The following is a 13,869-nucleotide window of genomic DNA, read 5'->3' as shown; positions in this document are numbered from 1 at the left end:
TCTCGGCAGTAGTGAAAACCATCTTGATTATATCACATTGTACTACAAGTATGTGATAGGAAGGATTATATCACAAAATAGAAAGCTGGATAGTTTTCAAAATCTCAGTTCTTAAAAGGAGATACCTCCAGTAACTAAAGGACCTCCCATCAAAGTACCCCTCATGTCTTAAAGGTTCCGTGCCAACATCACCACACTGAACCTGTCAGGGACTCATGTAAATCACATCCAAACTGTAGCAGGAAGGTATGTAGGTGGACACATAGGTAGATTGTAGATGTTAGACATATATGTGATGTATAGATACATGGAAACATCAGCAAATAATCACTTAGCAGATACTTCCTAATTACTGATGTCCTTCCAATATTAGACTAAGAAAGTATTTGCCTGTGATGCCATAAAAACGCCTGAGCAGCCTCTTGCTGTGGCTCATGGGAACCTTGAGACTTAGGAGCAGCAGGCATACTACCTGAGTTGGCTGGGAGGTGGTCTCATTTACATTGCCTTCATCTGTGCCTGACTTTGGGTATTCCCCCGTGTCTTCTTGATACCCCACCATGCCCTGCTTCTCTAGCTAAAACCCGACTGCACTGCCCAGTTGCCTACAGATTCCAGATAGATGTTGCATTCTCCAAGATAGGGGGCTTTTACAGTTGGTGAATGGCACAGTGTCTATTAATACGGTGTGTGAGAAATTTGACTTTAAATATAAAACTTCTAATAGGTTCGTTTTTGAAACTGTCTCACTGTGCGAAGTGAAAATAAATGCTACACCAAAGAAGGAAATGCTTCTTGATGTGTCCTCTGTAGTTTGGATCAAACTGATTCATGAAGGATTGTTGCCTGTCAGGCTGAAGTGTGGGTGTTTTCTAGAATCGCTACTTGTGCTTGATTTTGTGTGTGTGTGTGTGTGTGCACTTGATTTTTATAATTAATCACACCAGTACAGCAGCAAATGCCTAGTTCCACTCTCCATTGCATTTATGTGTCAATAACTTATTCCCTGTGCTGAAAGTCGCGCTCTCCATGAAGCCCGTCTTTGACAGGTTCCCCTCAAGGCTGTCCCGTTACACTCAGTGTATCACAGGAGACATGAAATGCTGACAAGGACAGAGGGTCACTGTCAGCTAATAAGTTTCTCCATTTCTACAATATTAATCATAGCTGGCTGATATACTTTTGTATTATATTTTAATACATGATAAGTCATGAACATGAATGTTTTTCCAGTGGCCCCTTTTCTAATTCAGTAATGTCAGCGTCCACTCTTATCTATAATATCCTGCCATTCTTAATACACAGTGCAGTGATAAACCAGAAGTCCATATTTTATAATGAGCAACTCTATAATTGTGGTAGGAGAGATGGCTTTGCAAATTCTAAGGACAAATTACCACAAATTTAAAGTGTTTCTTCTGTGGTGCAAATCATTGTCTAGCAAGCACCATGAATTTCTTATTTATTCATTATTTTCATGTTACTAAGCTGCTTAAAAAGTAGCTCGAGCTGACTCTTGGCAACCTAGAGGGGAGCTTACAGTTGTACTAACTTGTCAGCCTACGGAGCCCCTAGGCCCCTGTTGCCGAGGCCCACACACCCCTCAGCCTGGTCTTTGCAAATCTGTTTTGTGGGGTGATTGACAGATACTTGGGTGGGACGGCGGGCTCTGTGGGGAGGGCGGCCGTTCCGTTTTGTGGCGCTTTGTTCTTCTTGTTTTGTTTTCTCTTTATGACCTCCACTCTGACAGGACAAGATGCCTATTGTTTCTTCACCTCTGTGTCCTCTTGTAACAGAGTGAATATTACTGTAGGTTAGACTTCCTGTGGAAGAACAAGTTCCAAAAAGAGCGGGAGGAGATAGAGACCATGGAAAACCTAAACCGGGTGCTGCTGGAGAACGTGCTTCCCGCACACGTGGCCGAACACTTCCTGGCCAGGAGCCTGAAAAACGAGGTCAGATGGGCAGCCCGGGGTCGGTCGGGGTCAGGGTGGGCTTGGAGGCTGGTGGCCTCTGGAGGGGCCACCGTGCGCTATACACTGGATATGCAGTGTGTGTCGCCCCCCCCCTCCCCCGCGGTCGACCTGACGTGTTCCATTTCAAGAGGACGTTGACTATCCATAGAGACATCAGGGGAAGCGAAGAGATGTATCCTGGCTACTAGAATGGTTGCCTCGCATTCTTGGGGTCCTGAGTTCATAGATGGGATGACTCATACCTGTGATCTCAGCGTGTGAGAAGTGGAGGCAGGGGGATCAGAAGTTGAAAGCCATCTTCAGCTACACAACAAAGCCAAGGCTGTCCTTGAGTAAGGAAAGGATGATGTGAGACCATGTCTCGCAAAAATAGTCTTCTAATATCTAAGCAATAAATAATTTGTTCTTACGAATTTCTTCCAGGCTGGTGAGGTGACTCATAAGTAAAGGTGATTGCTGCCAGGCCTGATGACTTAAGCTCAGTCTCTGGGGCCCACGTGGCGGATGGAGAAAGCCAGCTCCACTAATTCTCCTCTGACCTCACTATGCTCACACCGTGGCATGTACAGAGGCACACGCATGTGCAATCAATTGCAGTTTAGAATTTCTTCCTTAAGCATGGGGAGTTCTGAATGCATATTAAGAGGCTCAGCATTCCCAAATAAGCCCCCTAATTAATTGACCACATCTCTCTCCCCAACCATGAAGGAGAGAGAACTTTCTTCTCCAATACCCATGTGATAGAGTCCAGGTCAGAAGGCCCAAATAAGCCAGAGCCATGCTGTCGGGTTCCTCAGGAGACTTTCAAGGCCTTGGAATCCGAAGGGCAATGAGCTAATTTATGAGACTGGCAGATATAAGAGCTTCCCATAGAAGCACCCACAGACCTGAGTCTGCCCACCTTGAATGGAGAGAAGTGGGCATTTGAGGATGCTCAGCGAACTTGGAAAGATTGTGTCCCTGAAATGTGCAAGTGTCTTGGGCAATGAAATGTTCTGCTGTTTGCACTTTTTTTTAAATATTGCTGAAAAGCAAGAGAAGGCAGACAGATCCACAATTGGACATAATTTCAAGTATTAGGCTAGCATGGCCAGCGTGATGCCCTGCGCTTTCAGAGACGGCTGAGCCGTCTTCTCCACAGGAGATTTGTGCTGAGCTTTGGGAGAGGATTATGAAGGCAGCAGAGGGAAACTGGACGGATGAACTCATTACCAGATAAATGCAACCTGGGTGAACAGGCTGCTGTGTATCCTCTTGTGAGGAGCTTGGAGCCGCTTACACCCATGCTGAGAATGGAGAGGTTTTAGAAACAGACATTTCGTGGTTCCCATCCACCACTTTTTCCTTATGCCTTTTCCCCCCTGATACTATAATTCGTGTTGATTTTATTGCAGATTTAATGACGCTTAATGTATTGCATTTATGCCCCAGAGATGTATTCTTAGAAAAGCGAACTTGTAATTTACAAACAAAGTAAGTTTTGATGTGGACAATTAAAAAATAACCATATGAGGGGCAGCAACCGAGACGTCCAGGGCTGCAGGGCGTAGTAGTCCTGCCAAAGCATCAAAATATGCTTTCCTTCTTGTCACCTGTGTCCCCTGACCTAAGCAGCCTTCTCAGAAACCACAAGGAATTAAGTCACTGCACAAATTAAAAAATTGTTTTAGTGATACGGGAGTTTCTTATACCTCTGGCTGTTCCCGGGTTTTATTTATTTATCGTTGTGTGTCCTGTGACTGATGTGTGTAAAGTGAAGGTGTGCATGTGTCACGTGTGCATGTGGAGGTCAGAGGACAGCACTGGGGAGCTGGTTCCCTCCACTGACATGTGTTTTACAGGCTTGTGCACCAAGCGCTGTTACCCACTGGCCATCTCGCTGATCCTTCTCATTCAGTTCCTAAGTTTAGCCTGCTTCTGCTGTGGCCATGCGAGCTCCCGGAAACACAGAAATGGACAGGACAGGATGTCCACGCCAGGGCACAGCAGTCTGTCTGTCAACATGTATCAGGAGTGTGGCTTTCAGGCTCTGGGGAGGCCGCTGTTAGGGAGAGATCCCTGAATCTGAAAAGAAAGTACTAGAAACTGGTAAATGGAAGCGGCAGGTGACAGGGAAGAAGATTCTGGGCTGCGTGGGAGGACTGGAGGGAAACCCTGGACCCAGAGGGAAGCACCAGAGCACAGGACTGTCCCTCCTTGAAGCATCCTGGGCCAGGGCAGCAGTACAGCCCCCTCCCTTTCTCCTCCCTGTGTGTTGATTCCACACAAGCCTCCAAGCAGTTTCTCTTCTTCTTCATTAACCCTTTTGTGTCCCTGTGGGCGAAATACCAGAGCACAAGTTAAAGAGAAGAAAGGTCCACTTTTGTTCGTGGTTTTGAAAGACTCAGTCCATGACTGAGACGAAGGACCGGGTGAAATGAGGAGCCTGAGTATGCGGTAGCCCCATGGAGACACTCCCAGTGACATACCTCCTCTGGTGGCCTCACCCCTCATATCCACCACCTTCCAGGAATGACCAGAATGATCCACCAAGGGATTAATTCATCTGTGAGGTCAGAGCCCTCATGCTGTAATCATCCGAAAGCCTCTTCACAGACACGGCCGACGGGGTGCCGCACAGCTTCCCCGGGTGTTCCTCAACCCAGATAAGTTGACACAGTCAGCACTGTCTCAGCAGTAATCGAGAAAAGTAAGAGAAGGGAAGGAAGGAGCCGGGAGCTGTGCAGCGTGACCTCATCCCTCAGCCCCAGTGTTATCTACGTCTGCAGCCTTCCACATCGGAGCCTTGGTCCTACCGTTTATAAGTGGAGAAAGGGCTGACTGGCTTTGCGGTTGGTCTGGGAGATGTGTCATGAGATTCTTACACAGTCCTGTATACAGGAAAGGCAGGCATTTCACAGAGTACCACACAGGGTCCTTCACCCACCCACGTAAGACCAGAACCAGGGAAACAGCTTCCCCGTGCCTCTCTGCCATGGCGTATGTATAATGGTTGCATTTGGGGGCAGGTACCGGTGCTTTGGACATCCTCCATTACACCATAACTTTCTGGGGAAACATCCTGGTGAAATGGTACCGCTTGTCATCACATATATCCACAAAGGTCCTTCCGGTCTGTCCTTTTTCCAGCCCATTGCATCTCTATCAAGCAGGAGTTAACCTGTCTTCGGAAACATGGGCTCAAGAATTATTTAATCACTGTAACGATTCCCGGAAGCTTCTGCTTTGATGAGTGTCACTCATTTTGCCTGGCATGGAATGCTTTGCTCTGAAACCAGCTTCACCCACACTCTCTTGCTGCTCCTCTTGAAACTGGTCATCCCACACACCTGCCCTCTAGAAAGAGTGCTCATGATGAGCCCTCAGGGGCGGGTCCCCTCCACTGTGCAGACCTGGGATGTTTCCTTAAACGCTCATTTGAGCTAATTCTCATGATTAGATGGGAGGACTGCATTTTTCACCTGCATGACCCTGTTCTGAGGATCCAGGTGAAGAGGGTTATGTGTAATTTTATCCAGGCAGCCTCCTTCAGGGAGCCAAGTCTTGATCAGCAGACATTCTGGGAATATACTTTGACTCCCAGCCCAATGCCCACGGCATCCCTTATCTATGAGAACAATAGATTGGTTTGCACTGCACTTTCAGGAGATGCTAATTAGGAGCCCCTAACGAATTAGCCATTAACTGACAGTTTAGGATCACAGCAGTAAACAATCTATACACGCAAATGTAGAGTAATGGGCAAGACCAGAGGCCCTGGTGAAATAGCTTAGACCAGGAAGAGGAAATGGCACCAAACTCCAGAAACTTTGTAGAACACACCAAACTCCTTCCAGCCCGGTGAGATGCCCACGCATCGCCAATGCCGGGCATAAGCAGCAGCCGCCACAGTTACTTTTATGTTACATGTGTTTGTTTATCTCCCCGAACTTCAGTCCTTTTGGGGACGAATGGATTTCATTGGCTTGTCTGTGTCCCTGATAAACCTGGTCATTTCTCTACAGTGTTTGTATGGGTACATGTCTGTATGCATGTTTGTGGAACAGGGCATTACAGGGACTCTTGGGCTGTGACACTACGGACATAAGCCGTTGTCTCTCAAAGAAAGCACTGAAAAGTGGGCCGAGCCTGTGCTTGCTCTAATCGAAACTCAGTTATAGGTTTTGACCTGTATGGAACTGACTAGGAGACCAGACGCTGGAAGAGGAGAGACCGTCGTGAAAATGAGGCTTACTGAAAGGGCAGAGTGGGGCCCCTCCCATAACCTAGGGCTTAGTACCGACTGATTTAGGGCTCTGAATGGTCCCAGGAAACTCAGGAAATAGATAGTGAGCCCTGACATTTGAAAATGCCAAGAAGAAGGTATGATTGAGTGACGAGGTCCACAGGGCTGAGTCATTGGGACTAGAACTAGACAGACAGGATGTTGGAAAGTCAAGAGGCTGGGTGTTTCTCAGGGACCGAGGATGAGAAGGAATACTGACAGGGTGTGAGGAACAAGACCCGCTTTACATGAGGAATTTGTAGCTTTGGACAACTAATGCCATTGCTCTGTGCCTCAGTTTCCTTATCTGTAGAGAGAAACCAATACATGGGCTTCATAGGATTGCAGCTGTGTGTATTAATGAAAGTGTTGTGTTCACAGAGGTGAACATCCCATCATGAAATGGGCACTCCCTATGTGATGGCTGTTAACCCACCTATGCCTGTCAGGGGAGGGGATAGTGCACAGAAAATGGTTCCTAGTGTTGCTAAATGTCCCCTTAGCCTTAAGCGGAGAGTCCGTGCATCTTTTAGGACTCGCATTAAATGGTCTTAACCAAAATGGGCTCCCAGCTGTTATCTCTTCTCTGGGGCCCTGACACCCGAGCAGTAGCCAGCATTCCTAGAACCTGGCCTTGGGAGTCTCATATACGTCAAGTCGTCTACAAAGGATAGGAAGTTCAGTTCACGCAACAGCTCTAAAGAGATCTGCGCTGCAGGCCGACTCAGCCACACTGAGTGCCGGGAAGAACAGCCATTGTTCTTGCAGCATTCACGGATTTGGAGACAGGAGGTCCTGGGAATAGGGTCTTGGCATGAATCTCCTTTTCCTTGAAGCTGTTGTGGCCTTCCTTTGGGTTGCCATGCCCTGAAGTGTTTATTATGAGGTTGAACTTGGTATTAAAAAAAATGTCCCTCTGAGAGGTACCTCAACCTTGAATTATGATGCTCTTTAAGTGTGCACCCTGCCAAAGGATTGGCCTAGCTGCCGGGGGAGCAGAGCTCACTGGCGATGTGCACAGAGTGGCACCCTGTCCTCCACCCCGGGCACATGAGCAGCACCAGCCACTGGAGTGCTGCTCCCACTCAGAGGCAGGCTGTCTGGTTTAACTGAAGTCTCCTCACACTTCGGGGCCAAGTGAGACTTTCCTATGCTGCACTGTAAACCCCAGTGTGCCAGGCTGTGCTGTCTGTGCTGCAGACAGGTTCTCTGCACTTGGGATGACCCCACCCACAGCCCCCCTCTTTCTGAAACCATTGAACTTGAGGGTATCTATACAGTGAGGGAACAATGGAGATGCCTTGAAACTGTGAGGGCAGGATGCTGTGGTTTTGCTGCCCTTACACAAAAGACTGGAGTCTCTCTCTACTTGAAGTGGAAGGATATTTCAACTAGATGCATCTGGGATTTCAGGCTATGTGAATAAGTGGCCTGAGGGTCTCCATTCTTTCATTCTGGTGCAATTGAAGGACTCACTTGAATGGTTTTATCTTCTTTGCAAGACCCAATAAAGAGGGGAAAACAGACTTACTTCCAAAGGATGAGGCCATAACACACTATTTTATGATAGCATTGTTCTTTGAGGAATGGCTCTTACTTCCCTTCAGTTGGCTGAAGGGCATTTTGTCCTAGCTTAGCCTCTGATAGAGTACACCTGTCTGAAGCAGAGAGAACAGGTTTTACTCAAGGACTCCGACTGATAGTTGGTGACTGTTGGGACTTGTACCTGCCCTTGAGAGGTTTTTCTGTCTCGTCGGTAGCTGTGGGAGGGTCCAGGACTGGGCTATTGCAGGTAAACAGGGCATGTGTATCAATAGCATCTTCTGGGAAGAATGGAGAGGGGTCTATTAAAAGAGATGGATATTCCTGAATAGAAGCAGCGCTTGAGTGGCTGTACTGTCTGTGTGTCCGGCAGGAGGAGGGTCCTGCTCTCCGCGGGCATCGCCATCTCCACAAGCCCTCCTCTGTGTGGAGGCCAATGAACGCTCACGTCCTCTCTCTCTCTCTCTCTCTCTCTCTCTCTCTCTCTCTCTCTCTCTCTCTCTCTCGGCAGGAGCTGTACCACCAGTCCTATGACTGTGTCTGTGTCATGTTTGCCTCCATCCCAGACTTCAAGGAATTCTACACGGAATCAGACGTGAACAAGGAAGGCTTGGAATGCCTTCGGCTCCTGAATGAGATCATTGCTGACTTTGATGATGTAAGTGCTGAGGCTTACCTGAAGAGCAGGGATGCCCCAGCCCCACAGCGTATGCTTCCTATACAGTTGAAATTAGTTCAGGACGGTGACATCATGCCTTCAGACTTGTCCTTCCAAATAATTTTTCTTTCCTTTTTTTCAGTTTCTCCACCCTCTTCTTCTTCCTCACCCTGCCCCTACCACACCCACTCTGTTCTCACCCCAAATCCATTTCTCCTGATTCCTGTTTAGGAAAGGGCAGGTCTCCCTTGGCTATCCCCAGAACATGGCATATCAAGTTGCAGTAAGACTAAGCACCTTCCCAAGTATTAAGGCTGGGCAAGGAAACCCAATGTGAGGAGTAACTGACCTGGGCTCATAGGGGCTCACAGAGATTGATCCAACAACCAGGGAGCCTACATGGGGCTGATGTAGGCACTCTACATGCATGTTATAGTTCTGTAGCTTATTCCTCTTACGGGTCTCCTAACAGTGGGAACAGAGGTTGTCCCCAACTCTTTTACAAGCTTTTGGGACCACCTAACTTTTGGTAATTTGAGCTCAAGACATATATTCTGTGCCTTGTTTATTGGATAATTTAGGGGAAAATACACTTTATTTTAAACATAATGTCACTGCAGGGGACAACCACTAAAATCTGCGTTTAAGTCATTAGTAAGACTTTCTAGAAAGGCTTAACCTCCAAGAAAAGTACTTACTCAACCCTTTATATATGAAAAATATAATCAATCTATTTATTGCAGTAGATTATCAGCATCGCTGTCCATTTCAAGGCCTCTGGCAGACAGCAAATTGAGCTGTATATGAATGGCGTGCTTTGTTGCTGACAAAGCAATACATGTGTGGGTATTATATCACTTTCCAGAGGGGACATGGCATATTGTTAGACATCGAAATAGGTATCATTTTTCACCTTGTAATCTTCTCTCTATTAGAGAATAATATGTCCTATTTTCTAGTAAGAAAGAAAAACCCACACCTGTGATTTCAAGGCCATTGCAGCTGCTCTGCTCATATCAATATTAGACAAAACAGAAGACATTTGTCATCTGTGAGTGTGTTCGTCCTGATTCATGAAGCTTTGACATACGCAAGGACACTGTATAGCATGATGGTTTCAGAGCTGTGCAGTTCCTAGTGGCTTCTGGATCCTGTGATCTCCCTACCCCATCTCCACGTGAGCTCCCTCCAGATGTTCACGGAGGAGTCATGACAATCAAAGCCTTCTGCTCTTATACCATGTGTACAGTGAGACACAGTGGTGTGTTAGCTCCAGCTTGCCTGCAGCAAGATGCAGGCTTCCCGGTCCTGACGAGTGAGTGCCAGAAGCTGTGTGGTTATGTGGCACAAGGGTTTCCTCACAGGCTTGAAGGTTTTTTTTCAGTAAGCCTGGAAGAGTAGTCTCTGACTAGCAGAGTAACAAGAAAGCAGCCAGAAAATGTTCCTGGTCTTTGATGGGTGCTGTTCATTTGAGCCTGCCATCCAGAGTCTTCTCCCATCCCGCTTCCCATGGCTTCTGTCCAGCTTCAGCCATACCAGAATGAGGGTGAATACAGAAGCCTGTAACTGGTACTGAGGCCAGCTGAGATTGGGGCTGATGGAAGGGTGAAGTCTTTAGTTGGGGATCTTTATTCTCCTCGCTTCAAGTGCTCAGCTGTCAAAACCTTGCAGACCCTGCAGGGAAGACCTTACACACTGAATCGGTGTTGTATTTGTGCCTTTTACACAAATGGAATTGGAGATTTATTTGCAGCCTGTTTCCTGCATCGTAATTTATGCTGGTTCCTTCTCTGAGTCTGACAGGCAATCTGTGTGCATTACAAGCACATCCTTGTGTTCTCTTCCCGTCCAAGGTGATGTGCTTATGAAGACGTCTGCTCCCAGCATGCTCAGGTGGGAGAGTGACATGCCCTTTACTGTGGCCTAGGATCCAGAAATGGCTCGGTAGAGCCTAGGATTCAGGTCAGCGCCTGGCTGAATAACGATGGTTGTCATTGTTCTGCAGCTGCTTTCCAAGCCAAAGTTCAGTGGTGTTGAGAAGATCAAGACCATCGGTAGCACATACATGGCAGCCACGGGTCTGAGTGCTGTGCCCAGCCAGGAGCACGCCCAGGTAGGTGCACACATGTCAACTGCCTAAGGATGCTTGTGTCTAGGAGCCCCCCCCCCCCGCATCCAAACCAGCTACTCAGGGACCCAGAACTCTGCCTTGTGTATTGCCCAAAGTTGAATGTTCATAGTCCTAAGAGAATAAAAAAAAAAAGGAGCTCTGGAAACTCCTTAGAGTTCTCTGATTCTCAGAAGATAAAACAATCAGTGGTTGATTGATACCAGGTAAATAGACAGGTGATGAAACAATTAATAGTTGATTGATCCCCGGCAAATAGACATGTTAAGGTTGAGTGTGCCAGAGCCTCCCGCTCTCTACGCAGTGCCCAGTTCTGGGTCTCTTCACTAATTCCCATCTACTACAAAACGAAGCTTTTCTGATGAGGGTTGAGAATGCTCTGCCTGTGGGTAAAGCAATATGTCACGAGGAGTCATTTGACTAGTATGCTTCTTTAGCAGAAAAATAGTGATAGAAAAAAAAAAAAGCCGGTGACCTTTGAGTATCTTCAGTCAACCAGGAGTTGAGATTTTTCTCTTTTTATATATTTTTTTAAATTTCATTTTGCATTCCAACCACAGTTCTCCCTCCCACCCCTCCTCTCCATCCTCCTCCCCCCCAGCCCACCTCCCATCCACTCCTCCCAAAGGGAAAGGCCTCCCATGGGGAGTCAACATTAAGTTGGGGCAGGACTAGGCCCATCCCCACTGCATTAAGGCTGAGCGTGGCATCCCTCCATAGGGAATGGACTTCAGAAACCTAGCTCATGCACCAGGGATTGAGCCTGGTCCCACTGCCAGGGACTTCTCAGATAGACTAAGCTACACAACTGTCTCCCACTTGCAGGAGTGGAGGTCCCAGAGCTGCCAGTGTAGAATTCATGCGTTTCCACCAGCTTGGTTCAGCTGTCTCTATAGATTTTTCCCTCCATGATCTTGGCCTCCCTTGCTCATATAATCCCTCCTCCCTCTCTTCACCTGGATTCCCAGAGCTCGACTTGGCTGTGGATCTCTGCATCTGCTTCCATCATTTACTGGATGAAAGTTCTATGATGACAGTCAGGGTATTCACCAATCTGATTACAGGGGAAGGCCAGTTCAGGCACCCTAACCACTATTGCTAGGGGTCTTAGCTGGGGTCATCCTTGTGGATTCCTGGGAATTTCTCTAGCATCAGGTTTCTCCCTAACCCTTTAATGGCTCCCTTTATCTAGATATCTCTTTCATTATGATGGAGTGGGAGAGATTTTTCTCTTGCCGTGTTTTGTTTCTGTGTTAATGTAGACAAATTTGTGTGATTTGTTGGGTTCCCACCTTATCAGGAGAGTAGGCATCCTGAGTGGTATTCAGCATAGTTTCACACGCAGCCAGCTCTAGGATGGGTGTTGCACAGAGGAACAGGACCCACCAAACCACAGTCTCCTGAAAGTAGTGGGAATTCACAGATAGGAAGGGCTGAGTCCCACATTCTCAGTTCACCCACACCTCCATTGAAAGAACTGAGAGGCAACCCAGGCCCTGATAAAACAAATTCTCATGAAGTATCAGGGAGGTCTGTTCCCATCCTAAAAGAACAGGGAGTGGGAAGAGGGTTCCTGACTCAAGAAGAGGTACCCCAGGGTTTCTACTACTGAGATGAAACACCATGACTAAAAATAACTTGGAGGAAGAAATGGCTTATTTCATCTTAAGTTTGTAATCCTTTACCCAGGGAAATCAGGTCAAAATCAAGGCAGGAACCTGGAGGAGTAGCTGATGCACAGGCCGTGGTGGAGTTCTGCTTACTGGCTTGCTTAGTCCACTTCCTTATACCGTCTAGGACCACCTGCTCGGGGGTGACACCACCCACAGTGGTCTGGATCTTCCCACATCAATCATCAATCAAGAGAATGCTGCCACATACTTGACTACAGGCCAATATGAGGGAGGCATTTTCTTAATTGAGAGTCCCTCTTCCCTGATGGAAGAGTCATGTTGATCAAAAAAAAAAAAAAAAAACCACTAGAAACCAGCCAGCTGTATTAGTTTTAGTTTTTTTCTGCTGTGAATAGATGCTTTCTTTTCTTATAAAAGAAAACATTCAACTAGGGGCTTGCTTACAGCTTTAGAGTGTAATTCCATGACCATCATGGCAGAGAACTTGGCAGCAGGCCAGCAGCCCTGGTGCTGTAGCAGGAGCTGAGAGCTTCCATGTTGAAACAGCAACCATGAGGCAGAGAGAGAGACAGAGACAGAGACAGAGAGAACCAACTGGAATGGCATGGGCCTGTGAAACCTCGAAGCCTACCCTCATTTGTACCCAACAAGGCCTCACTCCTAGTCCCTCTCAAACGCTCTTGGGACCAGGCATTCAAGCCTATGACTTGTGGAGTTATTCTCGTTCAAACCATGACACCAGCAGTAGAGAAAACTCTCTAATTATTCTAACTAGATGGGCCATGTGTCCTCCTCGTCAGCTGATTTCTTTCCGAGACTTACTCTAATGGCTGTACTAATTGATTGATGGGGAAAAGAAGGAGACAAAGTCAAAGAAACCTAATGGATTCCTACCCTTGGACGCTCAGTAGAAGCCTCCCAAGCCAGCTTAGAGCCTGGGGTGAGAGAGCAGTGCAGCCCTGTGCACGGTCATGCCCGTTTTTAACAGGTTGTCTTTTCCCATACGACAGTAATGTGTTGAAGTAAAAAATGTAAAATATAAAATGGAGGTTTTTAAGTGCAGCATTGCTTAAATGTAAGTATCTCGTGTATAACCAAGGCAGGACTCTTTGTAAGTTTTTACTTTCTGTTCTATCTAATAGAAACAAACAGATCTTGTCAGTGTCTTCTCTGACCTGGCAAACCTTAGCTACTAAACATGAAAATCCTAATGTGTGGACAGGCAGTCTTCCTTTGCTGCGGGTGCTGAGATGCCCAGCATAGCACTGTAAGAAGCCATCTGTCTGAGTCCCTGTGGCCTGACACAACTGAGCGCAACAGACCGAGGCCAGGAATCCAAAAGTAGAGGCTTGGCATGTCTGGTGAGGGCTGTCACAACCCAAAGGTGAAATGACAAACTCTCTGGAACATTCCACAGTTAGAGAGACTGGCAAAGAGCTGCCACAGACTTGACGAAATTCGCAATGAGAGCGAGACGCATAGAGCAGGTTGTGGGCCAGTGTCCAAAGGGGGCGGGGAGGCCTCTTGTCTGTCTGTCTGTCTGTCTAGAACTCTATACAGCTGCTCCTAACACTGCCTTGCTCTCCACTCTTCTGCCCTTGCTTGATGTTCCTCACCTGCGGTGTTCGCTCCTGCGCCATCTTCAGGCTTCTCCGCTTCTTGCTAGC

The 13,869-nt window shown here is 47.2% G+C and overlaps 1 protein-coding gene across 3 annotated transcripts in view; it reads left to right on the top strand.

Moving 5' to 3' along the window:
* Window positions 1-13,869, top strand: part of Adcy2 (adenylate cyclase 2) — a 350,815-nt gene that overhangs the window by 318,346 nt on the left and 18,600 nt on the right. For 2 of the 3 annotated variants that reach the window (XR_015735023.1, XM_087897019.1), the window contains 3 exons: window positions 1,814-1,955; window positions 8,294-8,440; window positions 10,446-10,553. Coding sequence is in view for 2 of the 3 variants with exons in the window: in XM_087897019.1 (XP_087753145.1) it covers window positions 1,814-1,955; window positions 8,294-8,440; window positions 10,446-10,553 (397 nt within the window). In the remaining variant the exon portion in view is untranslated. Of the gene's footprint in view, window positions 1-1,796; window positions 1,956-8,293; window positions 8,441-10,445; window positions 10,554-13,869 lie in introns of those variants that run through there. The other variant, XM_087897018.1, reaches the window with a different exon arrangement.

The sequence above is a fragment of the Myodes glareolus genome, chromosome 15 (assembly GCF_982192425.1).
Source record: "Myodes glareolus chromosome 15, mMyoGla1.1, whole genome shotgun sequence".
Classification (NCBI taxonomy): Eukaryota; Metazoa; Chordata; class Mammalia; order Rodentia; family Cricetidae; genus Myodes; species Myodes glareolus.
Note: the sequence above shows the minus strand (reverse complement) of the source record. Positions and strands in the feature narration are given on the sequence as shown.